Source organism: Camelina sativa, chromosome 16 (assembly GCF_030686135.1).
Source record: "Camelina sativa cultivar CO46 ecotype springtype chromosome 16, ASM3068613v1".
Lineage (NCBI taxonomy): Eukaryota > Viridiplantae > Streptophyta > Magnoliopsida > Brassicales > Brassicaceae > Camelina > Camelina sativa.
This window is the reverse complement of record NC_141895.1, coordinates 8755240-8778672: the sequence shown is the minus strand read 5'-3', so window position 1 is coordinate 8778672 and position 23433 is coordinate 8755240. Positions and strand designations below refer to the sequence as shown.

The 23433-nt window shown below is 31.5% G+C and overlaps 3 protein-coding genes and 1 pseudogene across 9 annotated transcripts; 1 reads left to right on the top strand and 3 right to left on the bottom strand.

Moving 5' to 3' along the window:
- Window positions 1-2020: 2020 nt before the first annotated feature.
- On the top strand, window positions 2021-2743 carry LOC147925316 (putative F-box protein At1g58090 pseudogene; annotated as a pseudogene).
- A 487-nt stretch (window positions 2744-3230) lies between these two features.
- On the bottom strand, window positions 3231-7824 carry LOC104750238 (shaggy-related protein kinase delta-like). Of its 4 annotated transcripts, none has more exons than XM_010472009.3 (13): window positions 7507-7824; window positions 6460-6689; window positions 6248-6340; window positions 6110-6169; window positions 5763-6034; window positions 5489-5563; window positions 5151-5207; window positions 4931-5071; window positions 4780-4830; window positions 4530-4625; window positions 4108-4191; window positions 3891-3993; window positions 3231-3462 (listed from the first exon to the last, which is right to left on the bottom strand). In XM_010472009.3, exons 5-13 carry the CDS (start codon window positions 5808-5810, stop codon window positions 3374-3376), a joined length of 744 nt encoding a protein of 247 aa, XP_010470311.3. In that variant the 5' UTR covers window positions 5811-6034; window positions 6110-6169; window positions 6248-6340; window positions 6460-6689; window positions 7507-7824; the 3' UTR covers window positions 3231-3373. The 4 variants fall into 4 exon arrangements, with proteins under 4 accessions (XP_010470311.3, XP_087346684.1, XP_087346685.1 ...); XM_087490558.1 differs by having other exon boundaries at window positions 6248-6355; window positions 7507-7816; XM_087490559.1 differs by having other exon boundaries at window positions 6460-6685; window positions 7507-7735.
- LOC147925315 (shaggy-related protein kinase delta-like) lies at window positions 5870-6600 on the bottom strand. The gene is made up of 4 exons (XM_087492574.1): window positions 6460-6600; window positions 6248-6340; window positions 6110-6169; window positions 5870-6034 (listed from the first exon to the last, which is right to left on the bottom strand). Exons 1-4 carry the CDS (start codon window positions 6598-6600, stop codon window positions 5870-5872), a joined length of 459 nt encoding a protein of 152 aa, XP_087348700.1.
- Window positions 7825-11883: 4059 nt separating the features above from the next.
- On the bottom strand, window positions 11884-16084 carry LOC104750237 (beta-glucosidase 29-like). 4 transcript variants are annotated; one of them, XM_087493544.1, is made up of 13 exons: window positions 15797-16084; window positions 15075-15144; window positions 14922-14977; window positions 14763-14838; window positions 14595-14672; window positions 14379-14466; window positions 14023-14278; window positions 13745-13863; window positions 13450-13667; window positions 13303-13337; window positions 13091-13193; window positions 12856-12982; window positions 11884-12531 (listed from the first exon to the last, which is right to left on the bottom strand). In XM_087493544.1, exons 1-12 carry the CDS (start codon window positions 15938-15940, stop codon window positions 12870-12872), a joined length of 1356 nt encoding a protein of 451 aa, XP_087349670.1. In that variant the 5' UTR covers window positions 15941-16084; the 3' UTR covers window positions 11884-12531; window positions 12856-12869. The 4 variants fall into 4 exon arrangements, 2 of the variants coding, with proteins under 2 accessions (XP_087349670.1, XP_010470310.3); XM_010472008.3 differs by having other exon boundaries at window positions 12874-12982; XR_015585497.1 differs by lacking the exon at window positions 13303-13337 and having other exon boundaries at window positions 15797-16049.
- Window positions 16085-23433: the final 7349 nt, after the last annotated feature.

The window sequence follows — 23433 nt, the reverse complement described above, 5'->3', positions numbered from 1 at the left end:
CGTTTTAGTGGACCAGATTCAACATACATAGTTGACATGTTACAACAGCCAAGATATGTCCACCCCTATAGTTGACATATTACAACAGCCAAGATATTTCCATCAGGTGGACTAGTTACAACAACTAAGATATGTCCACCCCTATAGTTTCTTTCTGTCTTTTTGAGTGGACCAGACTAAACAACCATGATACATGTCCATCGAAACCATGTCCACCACTATCTTATATGTCCTCCATTCACATGTTCATATCTGTTTGGTCATCCATTCTTTATTGTGACAATTGTTATTCAAAATTTGTATGTCTATCGCTTAACCAACAACTGAATATCTTGTCGTTGCAGTAATGTTGATGGGGTCCTCACTGACAATAATGTGGCCCTAGTGCAGCAGATCATACAGCAAATATAGATCTCCACTCTTTGATGGACCACTTTTAACAACACAATATACATTAGTCTGTTATTGTACAACAACACTAAATGTTTTACTAACATGGTTGTAACATGGTTGTTGTCTGTCGAACAATTAGACACGAACCTTAGCAAAAGCTAGACAGAACTTGGAGCATAGACTTAGCAAAGGCTAGGAGTGGGAAGAGCAGAGCGGAAATACTACCATGGTCTACCGGAGAGGAGTAGATCTAGGATTGAGGGAGAGCTTTTGAAATCTTGGGAGTTGAGCGCGAAAGCTTTTTCTCTCTCATGTTTTCAGTACTTTTCGGTAGACATGTATTTTTGTTGTTTTTGTCTATCTTCATTATGGACGTACAACCAATGCAGTATTTTTTGGTCTACCTTATTATCATCTCTCTATTACAATATGTCAATAGACAATTTAATGAAACTTGCCCATAAACAATCTAATGTTGATAGACATTCTAATGCCGATAGACAATATAAGTATATTGTTGTCTACCCCACCTTACTATTGTCTATTTTCTAAACAATGTCGATAGCAATTGTGTCTTATGGGTGCCAATAAATTGGACATTGTATTTTCTGATGTTTTTGTCTACCTTTAAGCGTATGTCTATCCCACGCGGGGGAGATGTATTTATGTTATTTTTGTCTATTTTCATTAAGGATGTACAATCAATACAGTATTTTTTGGTCTACCTTATTGTCATTTCTCTATTACAATATGCCGATAGACAATTTAATGAAACTTGTCCATAGACAATTTAATGTCGATAGATATTCTAATGCCGATAGACAATATAAGTATAGTATTGTCTATCCCATCTTACTATTGTCTACATTCTAAACAATGCCGATAGTTATTGTGTCTCATGGGTGTCGAAAGCTTAACTCTATGTTGCATTCCTCTTGTTTGACACCCAACAACTCACTTATCTTGGCCTTGACCCCTACAAACATTGTCTTTTTGTCGATAGACAAAAAAATCAAGCCATTTGCCCATGACGGACAAAAAACTTCCACACCCAATATATGAACATGTCCATCACCCACTAGAACACACACGCTGTCTTCCATCTGCAGAATCATCGAAAACATGGTTCAACACACGCTGTCTTCCATCTGCAGGTTCCCAGATTAAATGCAAGGACATGCTTCTTTGGGCAACACCAATATTTAATTCGAATACATACCTTCGATTGTCCGAAAACCACCAACTCCACCTCCTCTTCACCAATTCACTTCTTCAGATCTGTTAATGACATGACCATTAAGTCTTCTTTAACACAATTCACTTCGTGTTCTCTTCACCTCTTTTAATGAAAGGATACTTTCGTCATTTCCCCTATCCCTAAACAAGCAAAACTGGCATTTTGCACAAGGAAATAAGCAAACTGGCATTTCTAAGAAACTTTTTGAACAAAATGGCATTATTAGCCAAATTCCCTAATTGTTAAGTCATATTTAACCTTGTTCTCTTTGTTTTTATGTTGTTGGCGTAGGGGCATTTTCGGTTAAAAGGGAAGTTGTATTTCTCTTTTACTATAATAGAGATACGACTTTCATGGCGTGGTGTGGAACCTGTTGTTGAGACAGGTTAGATGGATTCAAACCATGGCTCGACCTTTCAACTTTTGTGGCATGTCTATAATGGTAGTGGACCCGACAAGAGTTATAACAAGATTGTTGGGACTAGTTATTGTTGTCACGATCGCCACCAGGGAATTTTCATGTTCGAATTCGAAACCAAAACGTGGAAGATTATTGATCATGCCACGTACGTTGCAAAGTACACTAGAGAACAATCGCTACGTTATAATAATGTCTCCTTGGATGGGAATCTGTATTGGACAGCTTATAATCTAGAAACTGGTCGGTACTTCATCCGCGTCCTCGATGTTTTGAAAGAGATAATCAAGCCCTTTTGTGTCCTACCGTGTAAAAAGAGAAATAATTCCCATACTCATGTCCTCGCGGTTTACAAGGGAGATCGGTTTTCGTTGTTAGAGCAGTGCAAGGAAACGAGGAAGATTAAGATTTGGGTGACAAAGAGGAAAATTAGCAGTGGAAGTAATGGAGACGATGTGGTGTGGATTAAGTTCATGAAAGTCTCAAGACCTAACTATCCCAGGTTTTATCACAAGCTTTCAAGATACATGGTGGATGATAATATATATGGAAAGACCTTCATCATGTGTTGTAGCAGCGATAAAAATAAACAAGCTTACGTTTATGTTGTGAGGTGCAAAAAGATTAAGATAGATGAAGTGCCTCATCAGTCAGGAAGCTCTATTTATGTCCCAAGTCTGATTCCTTTTTCTTGAGAGATTATCATCGTCTTTCGATCAAGTGAACCAAGAAGATTTACAAGTTTGATTTCCCATTGTCGCTTTCTTTCCTTTTTTGTTCTTGTCTTTTAACTATCAATCTTTATGTCTAATTCATTATTATACAGATCAAAAGAAAACCAACTTCATTTGTATTCTTGTTATATTTTGGTAGTTCGTTTTGTTATGAATCGCATTTTTTTTGGAGTTAGTTTTCATTGGTTAGAAAGGATACTACTTTCATCACAATTTGTTTGGCCTAATTCGAGTAAGAGTTTTGGTTCAAATCTAGTTCGTAACCATGGGCAAATAAACCAAACTGAAACAAAATTTTATTTGTGTCACAATTTTTTTGGAAAATTATGCTATGGCTTAGTATTGCAAATGCAAGTATGTTCCTCTATATCAACATTATCTAGCAAAGTAGTGTTGTATTTTAAGCATCCCCTGTTCGACACAACAAAAGGATGGGCAAGCACCTTAATACAACAAAGTCATTGCTTCTTTTTTCCAGTGATTTATGTTTACAGAAGAGATCTCTACTGGTTTTTCCCAAAGACTGAGATCTAGAGAGCTTAGAGGAAAGAAGAGAACACCCGACAGGCCGTACAGAAAACCGGAAGAGACTTACGAGTCTAATGCCATGAAGTGGTTCTGTTTACGGGCATGTTCTGGGACAAGCCGATCCAAAGTTTCAGGAGGGATACCAGAGAGTTCTGTAGCACACAAGCTTATCAATCAATTCATGCAACACACACACACACACACACACACACATATATATCGGATTTGAATAATGAGTGGTGATTACTACAAGAGACGAGCAATTTGAATCTTAACGCCATGAAGAACATATTAGAAGACTTTTTTTCTATAAAAGGCTCAAGAGAATCCCACATCGGTCCTTATACTCTAGATAACTAACTTCAATTTACTAACTATGCTCATTGCTGAAAGAGCATATGATATTGTTGATTATGGTTTATAATTCTATGACTATTAGAGATCAGGAGTAGGGAGCTTCTACTATAGGTGATTAAGCAGCCTACAAGCTAGTCGAGGTCGGGAGCTTCCCAATAATTTTCTTCCCCTAAAAAGAATTTTAACAACAACAAAAAAAAGAAGCAAAATAAGGGAACCTTACCTTGCGGTTTAAAATTGAAAAGTGGAGGAAGTGGCCGGCCGTTTGGCAGACGAGCGTTTGGGTCTCTTAGCTCATCAAAGAACGGGTGGATACAAGCTTCCACCTATCAGAACACCAAAAGACATATTTATAAATGGGTTAGCTTCTGATTCTGATTCCAAGCAATATATGAAAGTGGAATATGTAACAAAATCAGAGAAAACTATGAACAGTGTACCGCTGTGCATCTCAAATTAGGAGAATACTGGAAGAACCTACAAAGAAGATCTACTGCTTCAGGTGGCAAACGTTTTTGGAAGACCTGAAAAGAACAAAAACATGATTTTTGTGCTGTAAAAACCAAGAAGATCACCAAAGCGAAATTTTAGCACAGGGCACAAAAAAAAGATACTTCAAATTCATTGTTTGCATAACGATCTTATACACAAAGATTCCATTGATTAAACAGAAGTACTTTATTTCATTCAAAAAGTACTATGTCTTAAGTCATGTCTCTCAGTAAGGTTGTCAAATTGCTCTCTGAGCCAGAGGAATGAAATATGAAATTATGAAGTTAAGTGATCACCCTCACTAATCGGAGATAAGATTGGACAGATATTTACACCTAGAATCCAATTGATTAGGTGACTAGCGGCATACCTTGTGCCAAGGATGAGGTTTAATCTGAGGGAATTTAAATTCTGTGTAGTTTGGATTCATACATTTGATCTCCTCCCTTGTTGGCGTACCCAAAACCTGCATGACAATTAAAATCCCATGAAGAAAAAATGTAAGAGGTCCAACTAAAAGAATCATCAGCAGTGAGCAACTATTAATCAGTGCCAGCACTAACAGATGTCATTTTCTTTGTAAATACTAACCCTAAAAGAATTGATAGCAAAAATACTACCTTTATGATTTCGACAAGTTGATCTACTCCACTTTCGCCAGGAAACAGAGGCTGTATAACAAATTCCACCAGAGCAGAAACGACTAAGAGAACGAAAAAATATAATAACAAGCACAAAATTATATAACTAATACAAAAATAGTAGTCCAACCTGTCCAAGAAGCAGTTCAGCCATCACACAACCTGTGGACCATATGTCTATTGCAGTTGTGTACTCAGTGGCTCCAAAAATGAGCTCGGGGGCACGGTAATATCTTGAACAAATGTAAGAAATATTGGGTTCTCCTTTCACCTGTGGAGCATGACACGTCATAATCCTGACATGGACTAGATAAACTTAACCACTAAGAGCAATATCTGATAAACTTTACCAACACTTTCGCACTCCCAAAGTCACAAATTTTTAGTTGATGTGTGTGTGGATTCACCTGCACATCAATATAAGTTTGTTGAAACTAAAAAATGCCACGCTTTTTAAGAAAATGCTAATCAATTGAAGCTACCGTGAGCTTAGACATCTGCAACATAACCGAAACAAGTTCATTCTTTGAAAAATCAGAAGAAAAGAGGATTCTAAATACTTGAACCAAAAAAAAGCTAAAAACCAAAAGTAGTGAGGCAGTGCCTTTAAAATCCTTATGCGTGGTGTGAAAGACCTTACTATAAAAAGAAATCAAACAAAAGTAGCTTACAGAATAGTGAAACTTACTAGCAGGTTTTGGGGCTTAATATCACGGTGACAAAGACCACAACAATTATGAAGGTAAGCAAGCCCCCTGCAAATCTGTACCCAATTATGAACTCTTAAGCTCGCTTCATACTTTAGATTTCGACAAAATTTTCAAGCATAGAGACAATCAATTATGTTCAACAGTTCCAACTTCTAACGAAAAGTTGTATCAAAGAAACTGAATATCTTGAATAAGTACTTATGAGGCTTACATAAAGATAAGCAATAAATGTCAAAAACAGGAAGTAATCACCTGATAAGTGTACAGCTTGACATAAATCAATGGCATCAGCTGTTTCATTCTACTATAGCTTCTGGCAGTACGATTGACAGTCTCGGGAACAAATTCAAGGACAAGATTCAGATAAACCTCTTCATTTCTGTTCTTGAATAAAAGCTATGCTTTAAACAAACAACATTCGGATGGTCTAGCATCTGCATAATTTGTAATTCCCTGTTCTTGTACCGCTTGTCTTGTAAAACCTTTTTGATGGCAACAACCTCCCCAGTTTCTCTGCATTTAGCCTACCACAAGGATATATAAAAAGTTTGGGAATCTTAAACCAATAGCAAGACAACAAGAAAGATAATCAAACTTACTTGAAAAACCATCCCAAAGGAACCAGTTCCGACTACGTGCTCTGCTATGTAACTGACTGTCTGTCAATCAAAATTAAACATTTTTTATAAGAATCAGTACCTCTCACTAGTATTCTAGACACACTATGACCATCTAACCTGTCTTGATTGACCATTTCGTCCACGGAGTGTAGTTCTGATCACATGGCCAGGTTCTGCACCAACTCCATCAATGATATCTGGTTCACTGTCCTGCAACATAGCAAACTAGTTCATCAATAGATGGGTGGTCGATGAGAAAAGGAAGATAAGCTACAACAGTTCAAGATGAAATAAAAAAAAAACACCTAAAAAGGAGATGCAAAACTTACTCTCTCCTCATCAGCATCTGTCCTGTCCCTTATCTTCATCTCAAGCATATCTCTACTCAACCAATCAACTGAACTAGAAGTGTTCTTTACACTTTTGGCAGATCTCGAACTGCCTACTCCATTTCCCAGGTGAGATTCCATGGTCAAGATAAGACGTACTAGTAGTATATGATAACACCATAAACCTTAGCAATATGATGTCCCATCATCCCATCAAAGCACCAGTCTTCCTATATTAACGTCAAAAAAGGTGTAAGTAAATTATCAGAATATCTACCCACAGGATTCAGATCGTTGGAAAATGACAACATATAATAAACCAAAGTCACTAGTTTCTACAATACTTTCCAAGAGAGAACACTAACAAAAACAAAATATCCCAACACTAAAAACACGCAAGAAGAATAAAACGAGAGAAGAGAAACAAAATATCTCCCAACTCACTTTCATAAAAGAAATAAAAGTTAGCCAATCTCTACTATCTTACCACTTTCTGAGAATATATTATTATACAAATTAGACAAATTTCACAGAACCATTCTAAAATCTTGTACACCAGTATAACCATCCACAAGAGCTATATAAATAACTCAGTGCCCTGATATCTAACCACTTTGGGCAATGAAACTAACAAAGAGTGAAACAAAAACAAAGGAATCAAATCAACAAAATACCTAATCTTTTCTTCTTTTTTTTTTAATTCCAAGCTTACAATAATTTCATGGAGTTTAATTATGAAGACAAAGAAACATAAAAGTCAACAATTTCAGCTTTTTAGAAAGCACCACTGAAACATAGCAATAGTGGGTGATAACACTGATACTACTACAACACAAGACTAAGAATTGAAAAACCCAGATGAAGATTATGACAGAATAGATCTAGAATTAGAATTCAATTAAAAACCCGACAAGGCTTGTCCTTTTAACACTGTTGTTTTTACTACAAAGAACCCTAAATTCGTCTAAGATTAGGACAAAACTACAATATTTAGAAGCGATTCGAGGCAGTGTCGTGAGGTTACAAACCAAAGACGATTGATATTACCTTTGAACGGAAAGTAAAAAAAAATAGAACGCATTTGATTTTGATGATTGATCAGTGTCTTGTTCGTCCGTCGTCGTCTTTTTTACTTTCAATTTACACAAAATTGAGATCGATTTGTTGATATGATGATGATCATTGATTGATCAGCTAATGGAGTAGAAGCTGATCAGTGGATTTTAGTTGTAGAGATAGATAGAGAGATTTCTCTGTGGTTTCTTTTGTAGATTTCTTTCCCGTTTTGAATCAAGAGAGGTTTCTAGAGGAAAGGAATTAAACTTAACATACATATCTTATTATCTAAGAGGTTGGTATCTATATGTATAAAAGTTAACTTTGCTCACTAGGTGGTTAGTATCAACTTAATCAAATTTTTTTTTCATAAAAAATATTATTTTAATATTCAATTATGGCATATTTATTACTTATAATTAATAATAGTAAAAAATAAATAAAAAACGAATTAACTAAAATTAATTAAATTTTAAAATATTATAAACAATAATATAATTTTTTAGTAAATAATAAAAATAATAACTATCTAAAACTGAATTAAGTAAAATAAAAATGAAAATTTTAAAATAGTAAAAATAGTACTATAAATTTGTTTTAGTAATAATATTATAATTAAAATTATTACCAAAATGATTATATTCCAAAATTTAGAATGGGTTAATGAGTTTTAGAATATAAGTAATATTTTAATGCATGGTGGAGTAAGAAAAACAAGTTATGTAATTGTATTTATTAAAATCTAAACATGAAAATAAAATTAAAGTGAAACATTAGTTTCTAAGAAACATATACCATAAAGATTTATTACTAAATTTTACTTATAAAAAAGAAAAGATTAATTACTTAACTTAAATTAACTTAAAAGTTTTGACCTAAAACAAAGACATTGTAAGGGGCACACTTTTTTTCGGGAAAACTATGAAAAAGAATTTTGAAAAAATAATCTATCTAAAATACAGAATCAATGGTTAGGAAATATAGAAAAATGATATGTAAGTCGTTACAAAAAGTGGCATGTGATTTGTGGAGCTACAATTTTATAACATGATATAAAACATATATAACAAATAAAACATATATATATATATATATTATCAAATTCTTTTAACCCAAAACATTGGCAAAAACAACAAATTTAAAGCATACTATGATTTTTTTTGTAAAGACGAAGCTGGGGTTGCATCACAAAATTAACATCTGCAAATAACATATGAGATTTTAGAAAATATGTAACTTGGATTAGTGAACAGATATATATTGTGGAGTTTAAACGTTTCATCATTTAAGCATTTTTGACTTAGTCGGAAATTTTATATGGCAGATGATGTATTTTGGACAACCTCATTATAGCGATATAACACTAAAACTGTTCATGAAACTTTGTATATTCGCAATTAATGTAGCATATCGATATGTTTAAATAATCTCTATAGTTAGGTCAATGATCGATATTGACGTTAAAACTTTTAAAATTATAGATATGGAATGGACTCTTTCAAAGATAAAAGGTCAGAAAATTGTCAACAATATTATTGCGACACTAGACAATATATGTTATATATAGATTAATAAAATAAGTACGACATTGATATAGATTTATCTTTTAATCTTCAAATTATATTCATATTCAATGATTCTTATTGATAAAAAAAAATAGCTAAACCCACGTAAAATCGCAAATAGACATAACAAAGAAATATTATCTTTAAAAATATATATGTTGTCTATCACGGAGTAAAGTAAGTCTAGTATTTATATAGATTTATATTCAAAAATTGAAATGATAATATTTGTTCTCAACAATTTCTATTGATAAGAAATATTTTAAATTAAAATTCCGCGTGTGTGCGGGTACAAATTCTAGTTTTATTATAAATTATTTATTTTATAGATGTAAATGAGTTTAACAAGTTTTAAGAAAATTTCAACTATTAACATTTTTTTTTATCAAACCAACTATTAAAATTTAGGGAAATTGGGTTGTATAACCAAAAAAAATCATAATTCATAAACTAACTATACTAACCATCTATCAATTATATTCTCTATATTTATATATTAATGACAGTTTTTGCTCTCCTTGCTTCCATCACTTCTGGCCACTTCTGATTTCTGGCCATTTTCAAATTAAATTTAGTAAAATTATGCAGTCAGTTACTAATTAAAAAAAAAATACTATTTAAAATATATAATAACGAAAAAAAGGAAAATGAAATCAAACTACTTTTATTTGGTTGTTACAGTAGAAAATGAAAGGCTAACATATTAAAAGTTAATCTCATTAAAATAAAAAAAAATAGTTTTACATCTCAGCTAACGTATCAATCTAAAGGGAGAAATAATCAAAACAAAAAGGAAAGTAATTTTTCTTTTATGTAAAATCAGAAAGGAAAAAAATAAACTATTTTTTTCTATGTCGGCCGTGTTCTTTTTACAATCGCAGATGCAGCGACTGCAACACAAATAAATAGCCCAAAACGGTTTGCAGTCCGGTAAAGTAGAGAGCCGATGTTGTCGCAGCGACTGAAAAATTAAGAAAAAACAGAGTCTCAATAGTCGCTGGAAATTCCAGTGTCGATCTTAAAAACTGTTTTTGCTTGCCGTTAGAGTCACAACGACTCATTTGTGTTGAGTTTGTTCCCGTAACAGTGTTATTTTCTGGTTGCTGTCGCAATCGCGGTCACTGTGAAAAGAACATGATCAATTTATCAGATTGATCAAGTCAGAAAAGAGAAATGAAAGTCAAATAAGATAGAGAAATTGTTGCAAAGAAGATATTTGTTTTGTCGTAAAACTACATTATCTTCATAGATATTTTGACATATTCCTATTACACATGATCAATTTATCAGATTTTATTACATGTAAAATATATGATTATCATGAACGACTCCACATACAATTTCATTACGTCCAGCCCTCCTCATAATACTCAGATCTAGTGATGATTTTTACAAGATGAATATTCTTACCTCTAACACCAGAGACCATAACGGACGGCTCTGTCTATAATATTTTTAAGACTTCCGATTAGTCTTGCATCATTAATATGCAGAAAAGTGCATTCGTTGGGATTTCAATGCAAGACCTTGTGTAAAAGCCTTTAAACCCTTGACTTTTTTTGTAGTCAACTAAATTCACCATGAGAGATGATTCATCTAATAATAATCCTATTATGATAATACAGTAGAACCTCTATAAATTAATATTCGGTAAATTAATAACCTCTATAAATTAATAAATTTCTTCGATCCCAAGTTGGAACCAGTGTAATTTTGGACACTATTCGATAAAATAATAAATTAATAATTTTTTTGAAAATCTCATGTAAAAATATGGTCCATCAATATCATAAATTAATAATCAAATAAACTAGTATATATATATATATACGAAATAAACTAGTATATATATATATATATATATATATATCTAAGAAAATCTAGTGAAATATGAATCTATTGTTGTTTGTTTGTTCTTGAATTTGCATTCTTGTTTGAGAGCATCTCTAATCTTTTTGACTGCATCAAAAACTTCTAGTGTTGTGTTCTCAAATCGCATCTAAAAATTATAGAGAGTTCTTGACGCGATAATTGCTTTCTTACGTGTAACTGGTTCTAAAGGTACCGTCATATCTTCTTCAACTACATCATCACCTTGAAAAATAGTATTATCAATTTCTTCTAAACTATGAACTTCTGATAAAAAATTCTCTTCATAAATTAATATTTTATTAATTTATCGATAAATTAAAATCTCTATAAATTAATAAAATTTCATGGTCCCGACCTTATTAATTTATAGAGGTTCTACTGTACTAAAACTATACATGTTATATAAGTAATTATAATGAACAACTCCCACCCCACGAACAACGATTTCATGGTACAACTTTATCCCGAGCAGTCGAATCCACAACAGACAGTTTACATTTACGACATACCTAAAATTGACATGTTCTCCAAGTAACATACAAGACCACAATAAAAGGCCTAGATGCGATACTCTAGACCTCCAATAAGGTTTGCACCTTTAATCTGTAAAAATTGTAAATATTAAATCTAATATAGATGATTTTTACTTTAAATCTTTCTTTTCTAAAAATTGATCATTTTTCTATATTAAATAATAGATTTTACATTTTTTTGTTTTTTTTAAAATAAAAACCGTTTTTACAACCAAGTGCTACTGTACATCTTAATTAAATCTTCGAATAAAAATTTAGTCGCTTGATGTTGCGTACTCATATTTAATTTCTTTTGAAAAAATTAACAAATTTAGACTTAACACATATTTCTTTATCTCTTCCGACAAACTCGCCTATCGTGTTATATATATTTTGCAATTATCTACAGAACTCTTAAATTTGTCTACTCAAGTGAGATAATATCTCTCTGTTTCAATTTTCAAATTAAACCTTATACAGAAACAAACAACAAAAAAAGCGAAAGAACATACATATCTAGTATACACTACTAGTTTCACGTAATTAATTAGAGTCCATACTCACTGATACATATAGACTTCATATTTCCCTTATTGATAATATCCATAGAACTAAAACACCACAACTAGAAAACCTATAGAGTTCTCTAGAGCCCCAAAGATTTTCGTGGCTTTAGTCAGAAACGCAACTGGTCATTAGGATTCAAAAGAGCACAAAAACCTTTCTCCTCTTCTTCTTCGTCTTCTTCAACTCTCGATCAATTTTTCATCATGAGATAGACAATAGGATCAACTGAACTCTTGAAACCCTCTAAACCAGTCTTATTACTATTATATTCTTCATCACCTAACACATTCCATACTTCTTCATTGTGTGTTTCTCCAGTTTTTACCACCGTTGGTCTACTCAGGAACTGTCTGAACCAGTTAACGGAATTTTTAGGGTACCGTTTGAGATTTTGGTAGTCAACATAGTACAGACCAAATCTGGATGAGTATCCAACCTCCCACTCGAAGTTGTCTAGTAAAGACCACACGTAATATCCTCTGACGTCGCATCCATCATCTCTGTTCCAAAACAGTTAAAAATTTGGTGAAAATGATTATGGACAGATCTTTGAAAAAGAAAAGAAAAAAAATAATAATTTATTAGCACATGAAAAATGCGTACTGCAAAAATTTTGGATGAAATTATATCGAATCTGGTATTTTCGTATATGCTTATATATTAATAATTTGTGTTAAAATTAATATAAAAAATTTCCAATATAATACTAGTGAAAAGAATAAATAACTTAATATGTTTAAAGACATAAATATTTTTAGTAGTAAACATAATATAACTTCTTGCCTTTAAAACATAATACTTTTAATATGTTATGTATATGTAACCTGTGGACTGGAGTTTACATTATAGCTTTGTGAAGTTGTTTAAGATGGTCCTTATGGTAGCTTATCCTAAATGTGTCGTTGAGAATATCTTCCCGTGATTTTGAACCATCATCGTAGTCATTAACTCCTGCAAAGTGAGTTATTTAGCAAATAAAATAAATTAATCAAGAAAAAATAATTATTCAATTTCACTAAGAAAAAGGTAAAGCAATTATTCTATTTTTTTTTGTCTCACCGTTCTCTTTTATATAGATGATAGGGTTATTATATTTATCTTTGATGTAGTTAAGAAGTCTTCGTAAACCTTCTGGGTACGAGTGTATTATGCCTCGCTCTTCCTGTTTGAAACAAAGGAAAATAAACGTTCTTAAAATGTTTATGGATAGTTTTGTTAAGATATTTTAAAAAATGTGGGTTATAATTTATAAATAATTAAACGTTATATACCCCTGGTCCGATTTGGTGGTCACTGTGATTTGTTACTGCTCACACAAGTAATGTATATATAGAAAATAGTTTAGTTTACTAGTTTCACCTTAATTAAATCATACAAGAAAAATAAATGTTGGGGATTTTACAAGTTGGCATCCTTACCTCTCTTCTCATAATGATGATCAGTTCTGAATCGGGTCCGACCAGGATCAATGCGAGGAAGATGAGCGGTGAAGCGTGCGCTATAATAATTTAGTCCGATGAAATCTGATGAATTTATTAACATCTTTGATTCCTCTGGTGTGAAAGAAGGGAGTTTATGCCCAACATACTTTTTCATTATTTCTGGATAATCTCCGTAAATCACCGGATGTAAATGCCTAACAGAAATACATTTAGAATATATATGACCCCAAAATATATAATTTTCTACCGTTATTTCGAAAGTATAACTTACCAATCTACCTCTACGGCAAGGCCTCGTTCAACAGCTTCTTTGTCAGTAAAAGAAGTTGAGTCGGAAGGCTCAAGCCACCAAGGCGATAGCACTATCCCAATCTTATCATCTTGTAAAGTCTGTCCAAATTCATCCAATTTATTTATTTCTTAGTAAACTATATCATCAAAATATTTATAGTAATACGACCGTCATGTAATGCACATTCAAATTCAATAATGAATGTGTATAAGTGTGTTATAAATGATAGAAAAGAATCTATATATATATATATATACCTTGTTACAATTTCGGAACTCTTGTACTGCTGCAGCATGGGAAAGAAGAAGGTGATGTGATACAATGTAAGGTTCAACAGCTGAGTCACCGGCTTGACACCGGCTATTCACCCATTTTGAGCACCTTCCAACCGCTTTGTTGCCTGTTTCATAGCCCGCAACACTTATGACATAAGGCTCGTTGATAGTTGTCCACATCTTAACTTTGTCTCCGAAATTTTCAAAACAAACTCTTGCGAAATTTCGAAAATCATCTCTGAATTATCGAATAAAAAGAAGTGTTAGTCATAATATTTTGTAAACAACTAAAATAGGTAAGTTAATATCTCTTTGAATATTTTGTTTAGTTAGCTTACATTATTTGAGGGCTTAAAAAACCACCATACTCGTCCTCAAGAGCTTGAGGATGGTCCCAATGATAGAGAGTCACTGAAGGTTCAATGCCTATATAATTTTGCCCACCAAACCGTATAACATATATAAAATCATCCATACCTACTCAGTTGTAGTTGATTTTGACTAGAGGGGTACGGTTTAGTTTTATTAATATATATTAACTGATTGGGACATACCATTAGCAATAAGCTCGTCTATAAGAGCCTTGTAGAATTGTATACCTTCTTTGTTTACTCCATCTTTTACCTTTCCACCTTTATATCAAAAGTATAACATTTGATATACTTGGATTTGGATAAATACATTTTTGAGAAAAACAAGAATATAAACACTACTACACTTACTAGGTATTACTCTGGCCCACGAAATCGAAAATCTAAAAGCGTCCATGTTTAACTCTTTCATCAGTTTGATGTCATCCTGATTTTAATGATTTTTTGGTCATTTAAACAATTAGGTAAATAAAACTAAGGATCCACAGTAACATACATAATTTGTAATACCTTATAACGATGATAAAAATCGGCGGCCACATCTCCATGATGCATATTGGTTCTTTCTGCACTTTTAAGCCCTTAAGTAACTCACTTATTATAAATCTGTTATTCACTAATATAGTGAAGATTCCATAAATATTTTTTTTAATACAAAAAGACCTGGAAATGTGTGGCTAAAGTAATCCCAAATAGTTGGCGATTTTCCACCTTCACTTGTTGCACCTTCACTCTATATAATGGATAAATTGACTAGCTAAATTTAATATGCAGACAAAACTAGAAACCATTGTATATTATTATAATTTGATAAGGTGAAACTAACTTATTATCATTTGAAAGCCCTTATCAAAAATAAATAAATAAAAGAATAAATAACTTCTTAACACATATTAATTTTTATATATTTTCTTCTTTAAAAAAAAAAACTTCATTTTTTTTACCTTAAAAAAAAAAAAAAACCTTCACTTATATCACTTTATTGGAGCTATCCTATAATCCACAATGTCGAAGATTATGAACCTACATGAGTCAGATCCTCCTCCCAAACAAAAACAAAACTAATGTCCAAGATTTAATCTATTTTAGAAGAACCATTAAAACACTACTAGTACAAGGCTGATTTGTTTTTTTTTTTTTTTTTTTTTTTTTTTTTTAATATTTTCAGACATAGAAGGAATTAATAATTATATACGGCTTCAATGATCTCATATTATTCTTCAACTAATCACAACAAGAATATGAGATGAACAAAACATGTTGACAAAAAAAAAAAAAAAGAGATGAACAATACAAAACATTAAAACTTCGGAAATGGACCGATTACTGATTTCATGTTGCCAACTATTTCGTTAATGCATGTTATAGTTGTCATCTTAAAATACCTGAAAGGCTGATATAGCAGTTCCAAAAATAAAATCATCAGGAAAACTACTTCTATCTAGTACTCGAGATTCTTGAGGAACACAAGTAATCTTCTGTGTAAGCCATGAGATTATCAAAAGAAGCATGAAAAATAGCACCTTCATCTTTTTTTTCTTTCTGGTTCTTGAATTCAAAGATGCTTGTATATTTTCTTTCGAAGTGATAAAGAGTTGAAATTTATAGACGTTACAAACAATGTGCTTTTTTTTTTCTCCAGCCAAAAGACAACAAACAAAAAGACGACAACAATAAACAAACAAACAATGCACTTTTCTACTAATAGATATAGAACCAAGTCTCGTGACTTGACTTTGATCTATGTGGAAATGCATATATATCCTTGTGATCAAAAATACTTTTGCATGTAAAACTATTTATAACGCTTACAACTCGCACCTTCAAAATACTGAGTTTATTGAGAAATCGTGATCAATGATGTAAACGTGTATTACTATCCAAGTTTTCTTTTGTTGAATATTTTCAGTTGTAAATTGTTTCACTGGATTTAGTTACTGAATTTTGTTTGTCAAATATTAGACTTTATTTATTAAATTTACTTAGTTAACAAGCGATATAATTCGTTGAGTTGTCCGTATTAAATATCGACATCAGACTTAGTAAGAAAAATATGTAAGAATTATAAAAAAAAATTTTGAAGAATTTATTCCCAAAAAATAAAAAAAACTGATTATGAAATGTTATTATAAGGTATCAGGAAAAATAGCAAAATATATATAACTTAGTAATGTGTGCTATTGTCGTTGTTATATCACCATCCTAGAATATGCATAGTATATGCTGCAAGACCAAAAAAAAAATGTATATATTAGGAAATACAAATTATATTCCAACAGAACTGTAATAAACTTCAAATATAATTTAGATAAAACAATCAAATCCCTACATCAAAACATCTTCAAAGAAAGAAAAAAACAAATGGAAATTAATAGGAAAAATTATGCTATATTTTATTATACCCAACATCACATAATTAATAACACAAATATATAAGAAAATCTAAAAATGCTTTGAACATCTCTAGTTACATTCTCATATCTTTTTGTAATGAAAATAAAAAAAAGTGACATGAAAACCCCACCAATTAAGATACATTTCCTTCAAATCTCTTGGAGGCAGTTTCCCTAAAACTACTTGCAATGGTGTTCCGGAGTCCACTTATTAATCAAACTCCTGTGCGGTAAAATTTAACAACCCAAATCTAGGGAAAATGACATATTTCAACATGTATAGTTTTTGTCGTGTCTTTTTGTACACCAACTTTAGCAATGTGTATATATTTTTCTAATTTCTTTTTAACTATTTAGAAGTTGAGAAGTTATTAAATTGTAGGAGATTTGAATATGACTTATCTGGATGTTGGAAATTAGAGTCTTACCGTTCGAAAAAAATAAGAAAGGATGATAGATACTGTTTTGGATCGGATTTTGTACCCTTAATTTACAAAAAAAAAAGGTTTATTCTGAAGATTTTCAAACTTTTTTTCGAGAACATATAGGTTGAGGTTATTGTTTGAGCTCCATCTATCTTGATACAATATTTTTTTTTTGGGATGGGGAGGAAATAAATCGTCAGCCTCTATCAAGTACCGAGTTAAAAACCGGTAGTCTAAAACGATTGAAGAAGAGATGGAGAGTATGATAAGAAAAAAATATCAATGCGATAATTGTTTTTTTTATAGGTACTATTTCTAACAAGTTGATGTGGCAAGCACTGGACCAGATATTCAACATATATATTATATAGGACTACATTTAACTTCGCTGTAATTAGCACGAAACATATTTGGAGGACACTATATGAATTTTAAGTTAGCAAACAATTGTTCAATTTACTTCGAAATTTCATATATCCTAAGTAAAAAGAGGAGTATCTTATGGAAAAGACACACATATATATATATATATATAAATATACCTATATATATATTATATATTTAGGTTTTTATAAACTTCAAGAATTATATTTTCAACATAATTTTCAAAAATATAGACACATAAACTATGTATTATATCATTCCAAATATCAATCACTTTTTTTTGCTTGGATTGAAATAATTTTAATAGATATATGGATTTGAAAGATAAAATAAATTTGGATCAACAAGTGTTACATTATTTAGTTTCTTATATTTTAAATTTTCAATATCAATGTGTAACGCAAGAGTAAGACATAATGAAAATGTTGACAGATGTAGCCGAATCTTACTTACTTCTAGCAACAAATGCAATTTTACGTTACTTGCCTTAAATCTTGCGATGTCGCCATCCAATTATTTGCATGTTTTTTAAGCCCCTTTATCAAGAAGATACGCCACACATCACTGTAACGTTATAACGCCAACATCAACATGCAAGCGTCACGTTTTGTTTATTATTCTTGAGAAAGATTTTTTTTTTTAAAGTATCCAGGCATGTGTACCTATGCTGACAGATGTAGCCAGATCTTACTGAAATAGTAACAAATGCAATCTTACGACGTTACTTTCTCATTCCTTAAAGAACTCTTACGTCACGTAGTTTAATTAAGCTTTAACCGTTACTTAACTTTAAGCTTTAACGTTTCTAAATTTTAGATAATTAAGGAGTAATAGTGACTCTAGACTGATACGAACACTATAACGTTTTTGATCTTGCCACTTTTTCCACACGTTCTAATGTGAATTTATGGTTATTTTTGTCTACTAGTTTATGTGGCTAATTTATTCTTCTTTACTTTTGTTCCCTGTTTGTGTTGGTTGTTAATGTATTTTTCTGTTGGGAGTTGAATATGTTGGATTAACTTAATTATTATAAAATTTTTGAAAAGTGAAAAACTACAGATTATAAAATCTAAACTCTATTTTGGAGTAGGAACCGCACCAACACCAGCAATTCTTGAAAATTGTTTTTTAATATAGGAGGAAAAAACAGATTAAATGGAATTTTCGGCATGCAATTGGCTTCTGCATCCAAAAATGCTTTGCAACAAGCATGACCTATGTTACTAAATTTTCCAATGAATATCGATTGAGCAATCTCTGTAACGCATCCAGGAATATCCATCACTACTGACCAACATTTTGTTATATCAGATAATTCTAGCACACTTAAAATTGATTGAAAAGGAAAGGGAGGCTGAAACTGTGGTAGTTGAGCATTTACCGACACTACAACCAGTGGTGGATCTAGGAGAGTTTTGAAGTTGGGGCACATGTTTTAATATATTTAACAACTAATACATATGATAAAAATATGCTACAAAAATATCAAAAAATGACAAACAGGAAACACTACACCTGCCCTTTTTAATAATTAATAATCATTACAACAGATCCAACGAATACTTATTGTACATAGTTACTAAATAAAATATAATAATCAGTGTGGAGCCGCACGTGCCCCACCTACTTACACAGTAGATCCGACCCTGACCACAACGCATATGACTGCAAGAAGAAAAACAACATTTTTGATAGATATGATGAGATATTGCACTAGGGAACAAAACTTTAAATATGTTTCTTTATCAAGCTTGATTTTGATGGATGAACAATAGTACAACCGTTGTTTATTTATATGAGAGAAAATAAAATTACGGTATCAATTACGTTGAAGAAACTTCTTTAAACTTTAATTATTGTTGATATTAGATTTAATTTAACCATTCATAGTATAGCCAAATATATGTTTATCTAGGAAAAAATATAAAAAAATCAACCGACACTGTGAAAAAAGGATGTTATATTATATATAATTCACAGTAGCTAGATGATATAATTCACATAGTAGCTAGATGATAGGAAACATTAAAAAAAATTTAAAAACAAAATTTATTCTTAAACGTTGAGATAATGAGACTTGTCCTCATCCGAGGATTTGAGATGATGATCAAGACGAAAAAATCCTCGGAAAAAAGAGTATTGACAAGAATCAAGGCAGCTACGAAAATACAAGCGATCCAAAAAGGTCGCTGGTAACCTAAATACCCAACCAAACACAGTACAAAATCGGCCTAAACAACTTGTTGATTTGACAGTTCTCTATTCTCCTGTGCTTTTGAAATTGCATCTTTTACCTCCATCTTCGTTAACTTCTAGAAGCTAAGAACTATAGACTTATCAAACCAAGCACTTATATTTTCCGAATAATAGGAAAACAAATCTGATAATATAAAAAGAACTGCAGCACGTAACTTTTATTGAAAATTGTTTTTTCTATTATTTTTGTTAGATTAAATTTTCGTAATTTATTCAGGAGACATATTCTAAAATAGTTTACTATCTTTTTTATTATTTCATAGCCATGCATCTTTTCTTTTTTCCACTAACCTTCAAATTTAGAACACGTAAACTGCGCATTCTAAGTATTTTAATAAAACTTTGTGACTGAATAATTCCTAAATAATACATATTGATTGGTCCGTCCTCTCGAAAATAAATCTGCAAAATCAAGCATAGAGCTGGTTCTGATTTTTTTCAAGGTTACAAGGAAAAAAAAAAATTGACCGCAAACTTTTTATATTCTAAAACAATTTGCTGACTGTTTCCAATGAACGAGAGCAATTATAAGATCAGAGCAACAAGATGAATTATGTGTATCTCATTAATTCCATTCAACAATTATTTTCCTATATCGACAATTTTCATCGGTAGTAACTCAAGAAAAATATATGATTGAGTCTACTCCACATTTTGACCAAAAAAAAGAAAAAAAGAAAAAGAAAAAAAGAGTCTACTCCACATAACATTTTCTCTTCTACGTAGAATATAGGGTTTTTCCTAAACCTTCGGAATATGATTGGAGTATCCCTTAATTTATCCTGTGTCTGCATGCAATTTCGGTTATTTTGGGTTAAACTGATTTGGTTTTTGGTTATTGTAGTTCCGAAATTGGAAAGTATACCAAAATAAGCGAATAAATTGTTTGTTCAGTTTGGTTATTAATTAATTTAATTTGGTTACCAAACCAAATCGAAGGACAAGTTACCTATCAATTTTTCGGCTCATTTCACGATTATTTGGATCAGTTAAATTTGGTTATTTGGAAATTTTGGTTAAATCCATTCCAATCTGAATCAGGCATTAGTCATCATCAATTTTCCATTCTAAGTGAATTTAATCACCAATTCATCAAATATAAGGACACATTAAACTCAAGCATCATCAGAACCAGATCAATGAATCAACAATTTATCATTAAGCAAACTTAGATTGAACCTCAATCATTATCTACAGTGCTCCTAATGAATGTGCTACTGTATATTGTAAAACGAATTTTTTTTTGTTTTTTTTTGTTTTTTTGTTTCAAGTAGACAAGGGCTGCGGCTTCGAGTTTTGTTTCTTTTTTTTTTTTTTTTGGTTCTTGTTCACAAAGATTCTTTATTAGTATGTTTGGCCTTGTTATGTTGACATGTTGCAATCTATAGTTTGTGGTTCCGACTGTATATTAGAGAAAATGGTCTTTCCTATGAAACTTTTTGGAACATCTTCTCTGTTTACACTCGTTTTGAGGGTGTGACACTTCTAGACATTTTTTCTCTTGGCTTAGACGAGCTGTGTTATCAACTTTTCTTGATTTCGACTAGCGGCATGGTTCTTGTCTAATTCTATTTATCCAACTAGTTTGTGTGTATCAGTGTATGTGATAGTGGTTATCCTTTTCACATAGATTCCATATTTGTATTGTCCAGAGAAAAGCCAGTATTTAAGGGAGGTCGGTTGATATCTATGTTTTGCAATGTGAAGAGTGTCTGAAGTGGAGGAAGATTGATACCCAAGAAGACTGCATAAAAATCAGAAGTAGAATAAGAAAAGAGGACCCGTTGGTGTGCAAGCAGAAACAGAGTATGTCATGTGAAGATGCTGGAGACCTAAACTATGATTCCTCAAGAACATAGGACCCATGTTTGTGAGAATTATTATTGGACCCATATTTTAGAGGAATCATTTTAGGACTCCAGCATCTTCATAGGAGATATATTCTCTTATTGCACACAAACGGGTCTTTTTTATTTTATTTCTGATTTCTTCGGTATCAATCTTCATTCATTTCATGAACTCTTCACATTGTGCAGAGTAAATGTCAATCTCCCCCTGGAGTACTGGCTTTTCTCTGCATAATACAAATATGAAATTTATGTGATAATAAAACTATACTCAGATAAACACCAGTTACTTGAATAAATAGAATCAGAAAAGAACCATATAAGCTACAAAACACAAAGTTGATCACAATTTAAGGCAACCAGAGAAAACATTTTTCTCGTCTAGAGAACACAAAGATCGAGTTACACCTTAAAAACAAGCGTAAATAGAGAAGAAAGTTTTAGAAAGTGTCATAGGAAAGACTTCTTCTTCTAACATAAACGTACACAACTGAAACCAAACAAGTATTATAATAATTGGTCGATCTAATGTCTTCCATGTATAGAAGAAAGACACACATTAATTGTGATACTTAAAAAGGCATAATCCTTAAAACAAAATTTGAATAAAATGGTCATTATTGGAAAACTAAAAAAAAAACATAACTGTTGATTAAACCATAAACTACACATCACAAAAAGACACAACCAGAACTCTAAGTTAAAACACCTTTTATGTCCGCATCAAATAGCACTTAAAACAAAAAGAAACTGGTATAAACAAAACCCTTATGATTAATACACTTAGAAATCCCAAAAGTTAAGAGATATAAATTAAATGTGCGAAACATAAATGTATATTATCTATGAGTATTATTACGAGATACACAAAGCAAGGTAATTGAAGTGTACATGTGCAGTAAAAATGGTTTTCGTTTAGTGGTGGTGTTACCTTAAGGGTTGTTGAATTCGCTGATGTGGCGTCTATCTCCACCTCAGATTCACTGCCATAACAAAAGAGAAAAACACACATACCCTTCAATTTCAAGACCAAACAATCAAATATAACGAAAACTGTAAAGAGAAACTCCAAAATTGAGAACTTTCAATCACAAAATCAAAAAGTAAACATGAGAGTGATTCAAAAGAGTGTATACCTTAAATCAAAAAGTAAAATTCTCAGAGCAATTTTTGTTGGGTGCAATGAGAAAATTTTGTCTTTCAACCCTTTTTTATTATGCAGTTTTTTTTTGACAACTATTATTATGCAGTTTGTGTGGTGAGAAAAAGAAAAAAATCTTGTCCAAATGGTAATTACAGTTTGGCTAATGCTTATTCGCATACCATTTATGTATATTTTTCATGGATTTCTTTCTAAACATGGGCATAATTTAATTATATTTTTTCATTAGTTAAATATCTAATAATGCTTATTATCTAATGTGTTTTTGTTTTTGTAGGCCCATGGACTTCAAGTACGCAAAAAGCTGAAGGGCATCTGCATCGGAGAGAATTTTTTTGGGTGTTGTTAGAGTAATAATATTATTAAAATAATGTAAGAACACTAGTTTAGATTTTTGTTTAAGAAGTTGGTTATCGGGAAAACATGTTTAAGATTATAAGATTTAATAATATAATAATCTAAAATATATTACAATTTTAAAAATTTTAAAAATAACATTTAAATTGCAAACTTAAAAAACTTATACTAAAATTCAAAATATAATACCAAATT

Coding starts and splice junctions, on each gene's coding strand:
- LOC104750238 (XM_010472009.3), bottom strand. CDS start 5,810: ATGAAACAGCTGATGCCATTGATTTATGTCAAGCTGTACACTTATCAG. Junction 4,192..4,529: donor AACCTCATCCTTGGCACAAG/GTATGCCGCTAG, acceptor TGTTCTTTTCAG/GTCTTCCAAAAACGTTTGCC. Junction 3,463..3,890: donor TTTCAATTTTAAACCGCAAG/GTAAGGTTCCCT, acceptor TGTGTGCTACAG/AACTCTCTGGTATCCCTCCT.
- LOC104750237 (XM_010472008.3), bottom strand. CDS start 15,940: ATGAAGGTGCTATTTTTCATGCTTCTTTTGATAATCTCATGGCTTACA. Junction 14,673..14,762: donor GTGGGCCAGAGTAATACCTA/GTAAGTGTAGTA, acceptor TTTGATATAAAG/GTGGAAAGGTAAAAGATGGA. Junction 13,668..13,744: donor CTTGCCGTAGAGGTAGATTG/GTAAGTTATACT, acceptor TATTTCTGTTAG/GCATTTACATCCGGTGATTT.
- LOC147925315 (XM_087492574.1), bottom strand. CDS start 6,600: ATGGAATCTCACCTGGGAAATGGAGTAGGCAGTTCGAGATCTGCCAAA. Junction 6,170..6,247: donor GAAATGGTCAATCAAGACAG/GTTAGATGGTCA, acceptor TTTGATTGACAG/ACAGTCAGTTACATAGCAGA. Junction 6,035..6,109: donor CCTTTGGGATGGTTTTTCAA/GTAAGTTTGATT, acceptor TCCTTGTGGTAG/GCTAAATGCAGAGAAACTGG.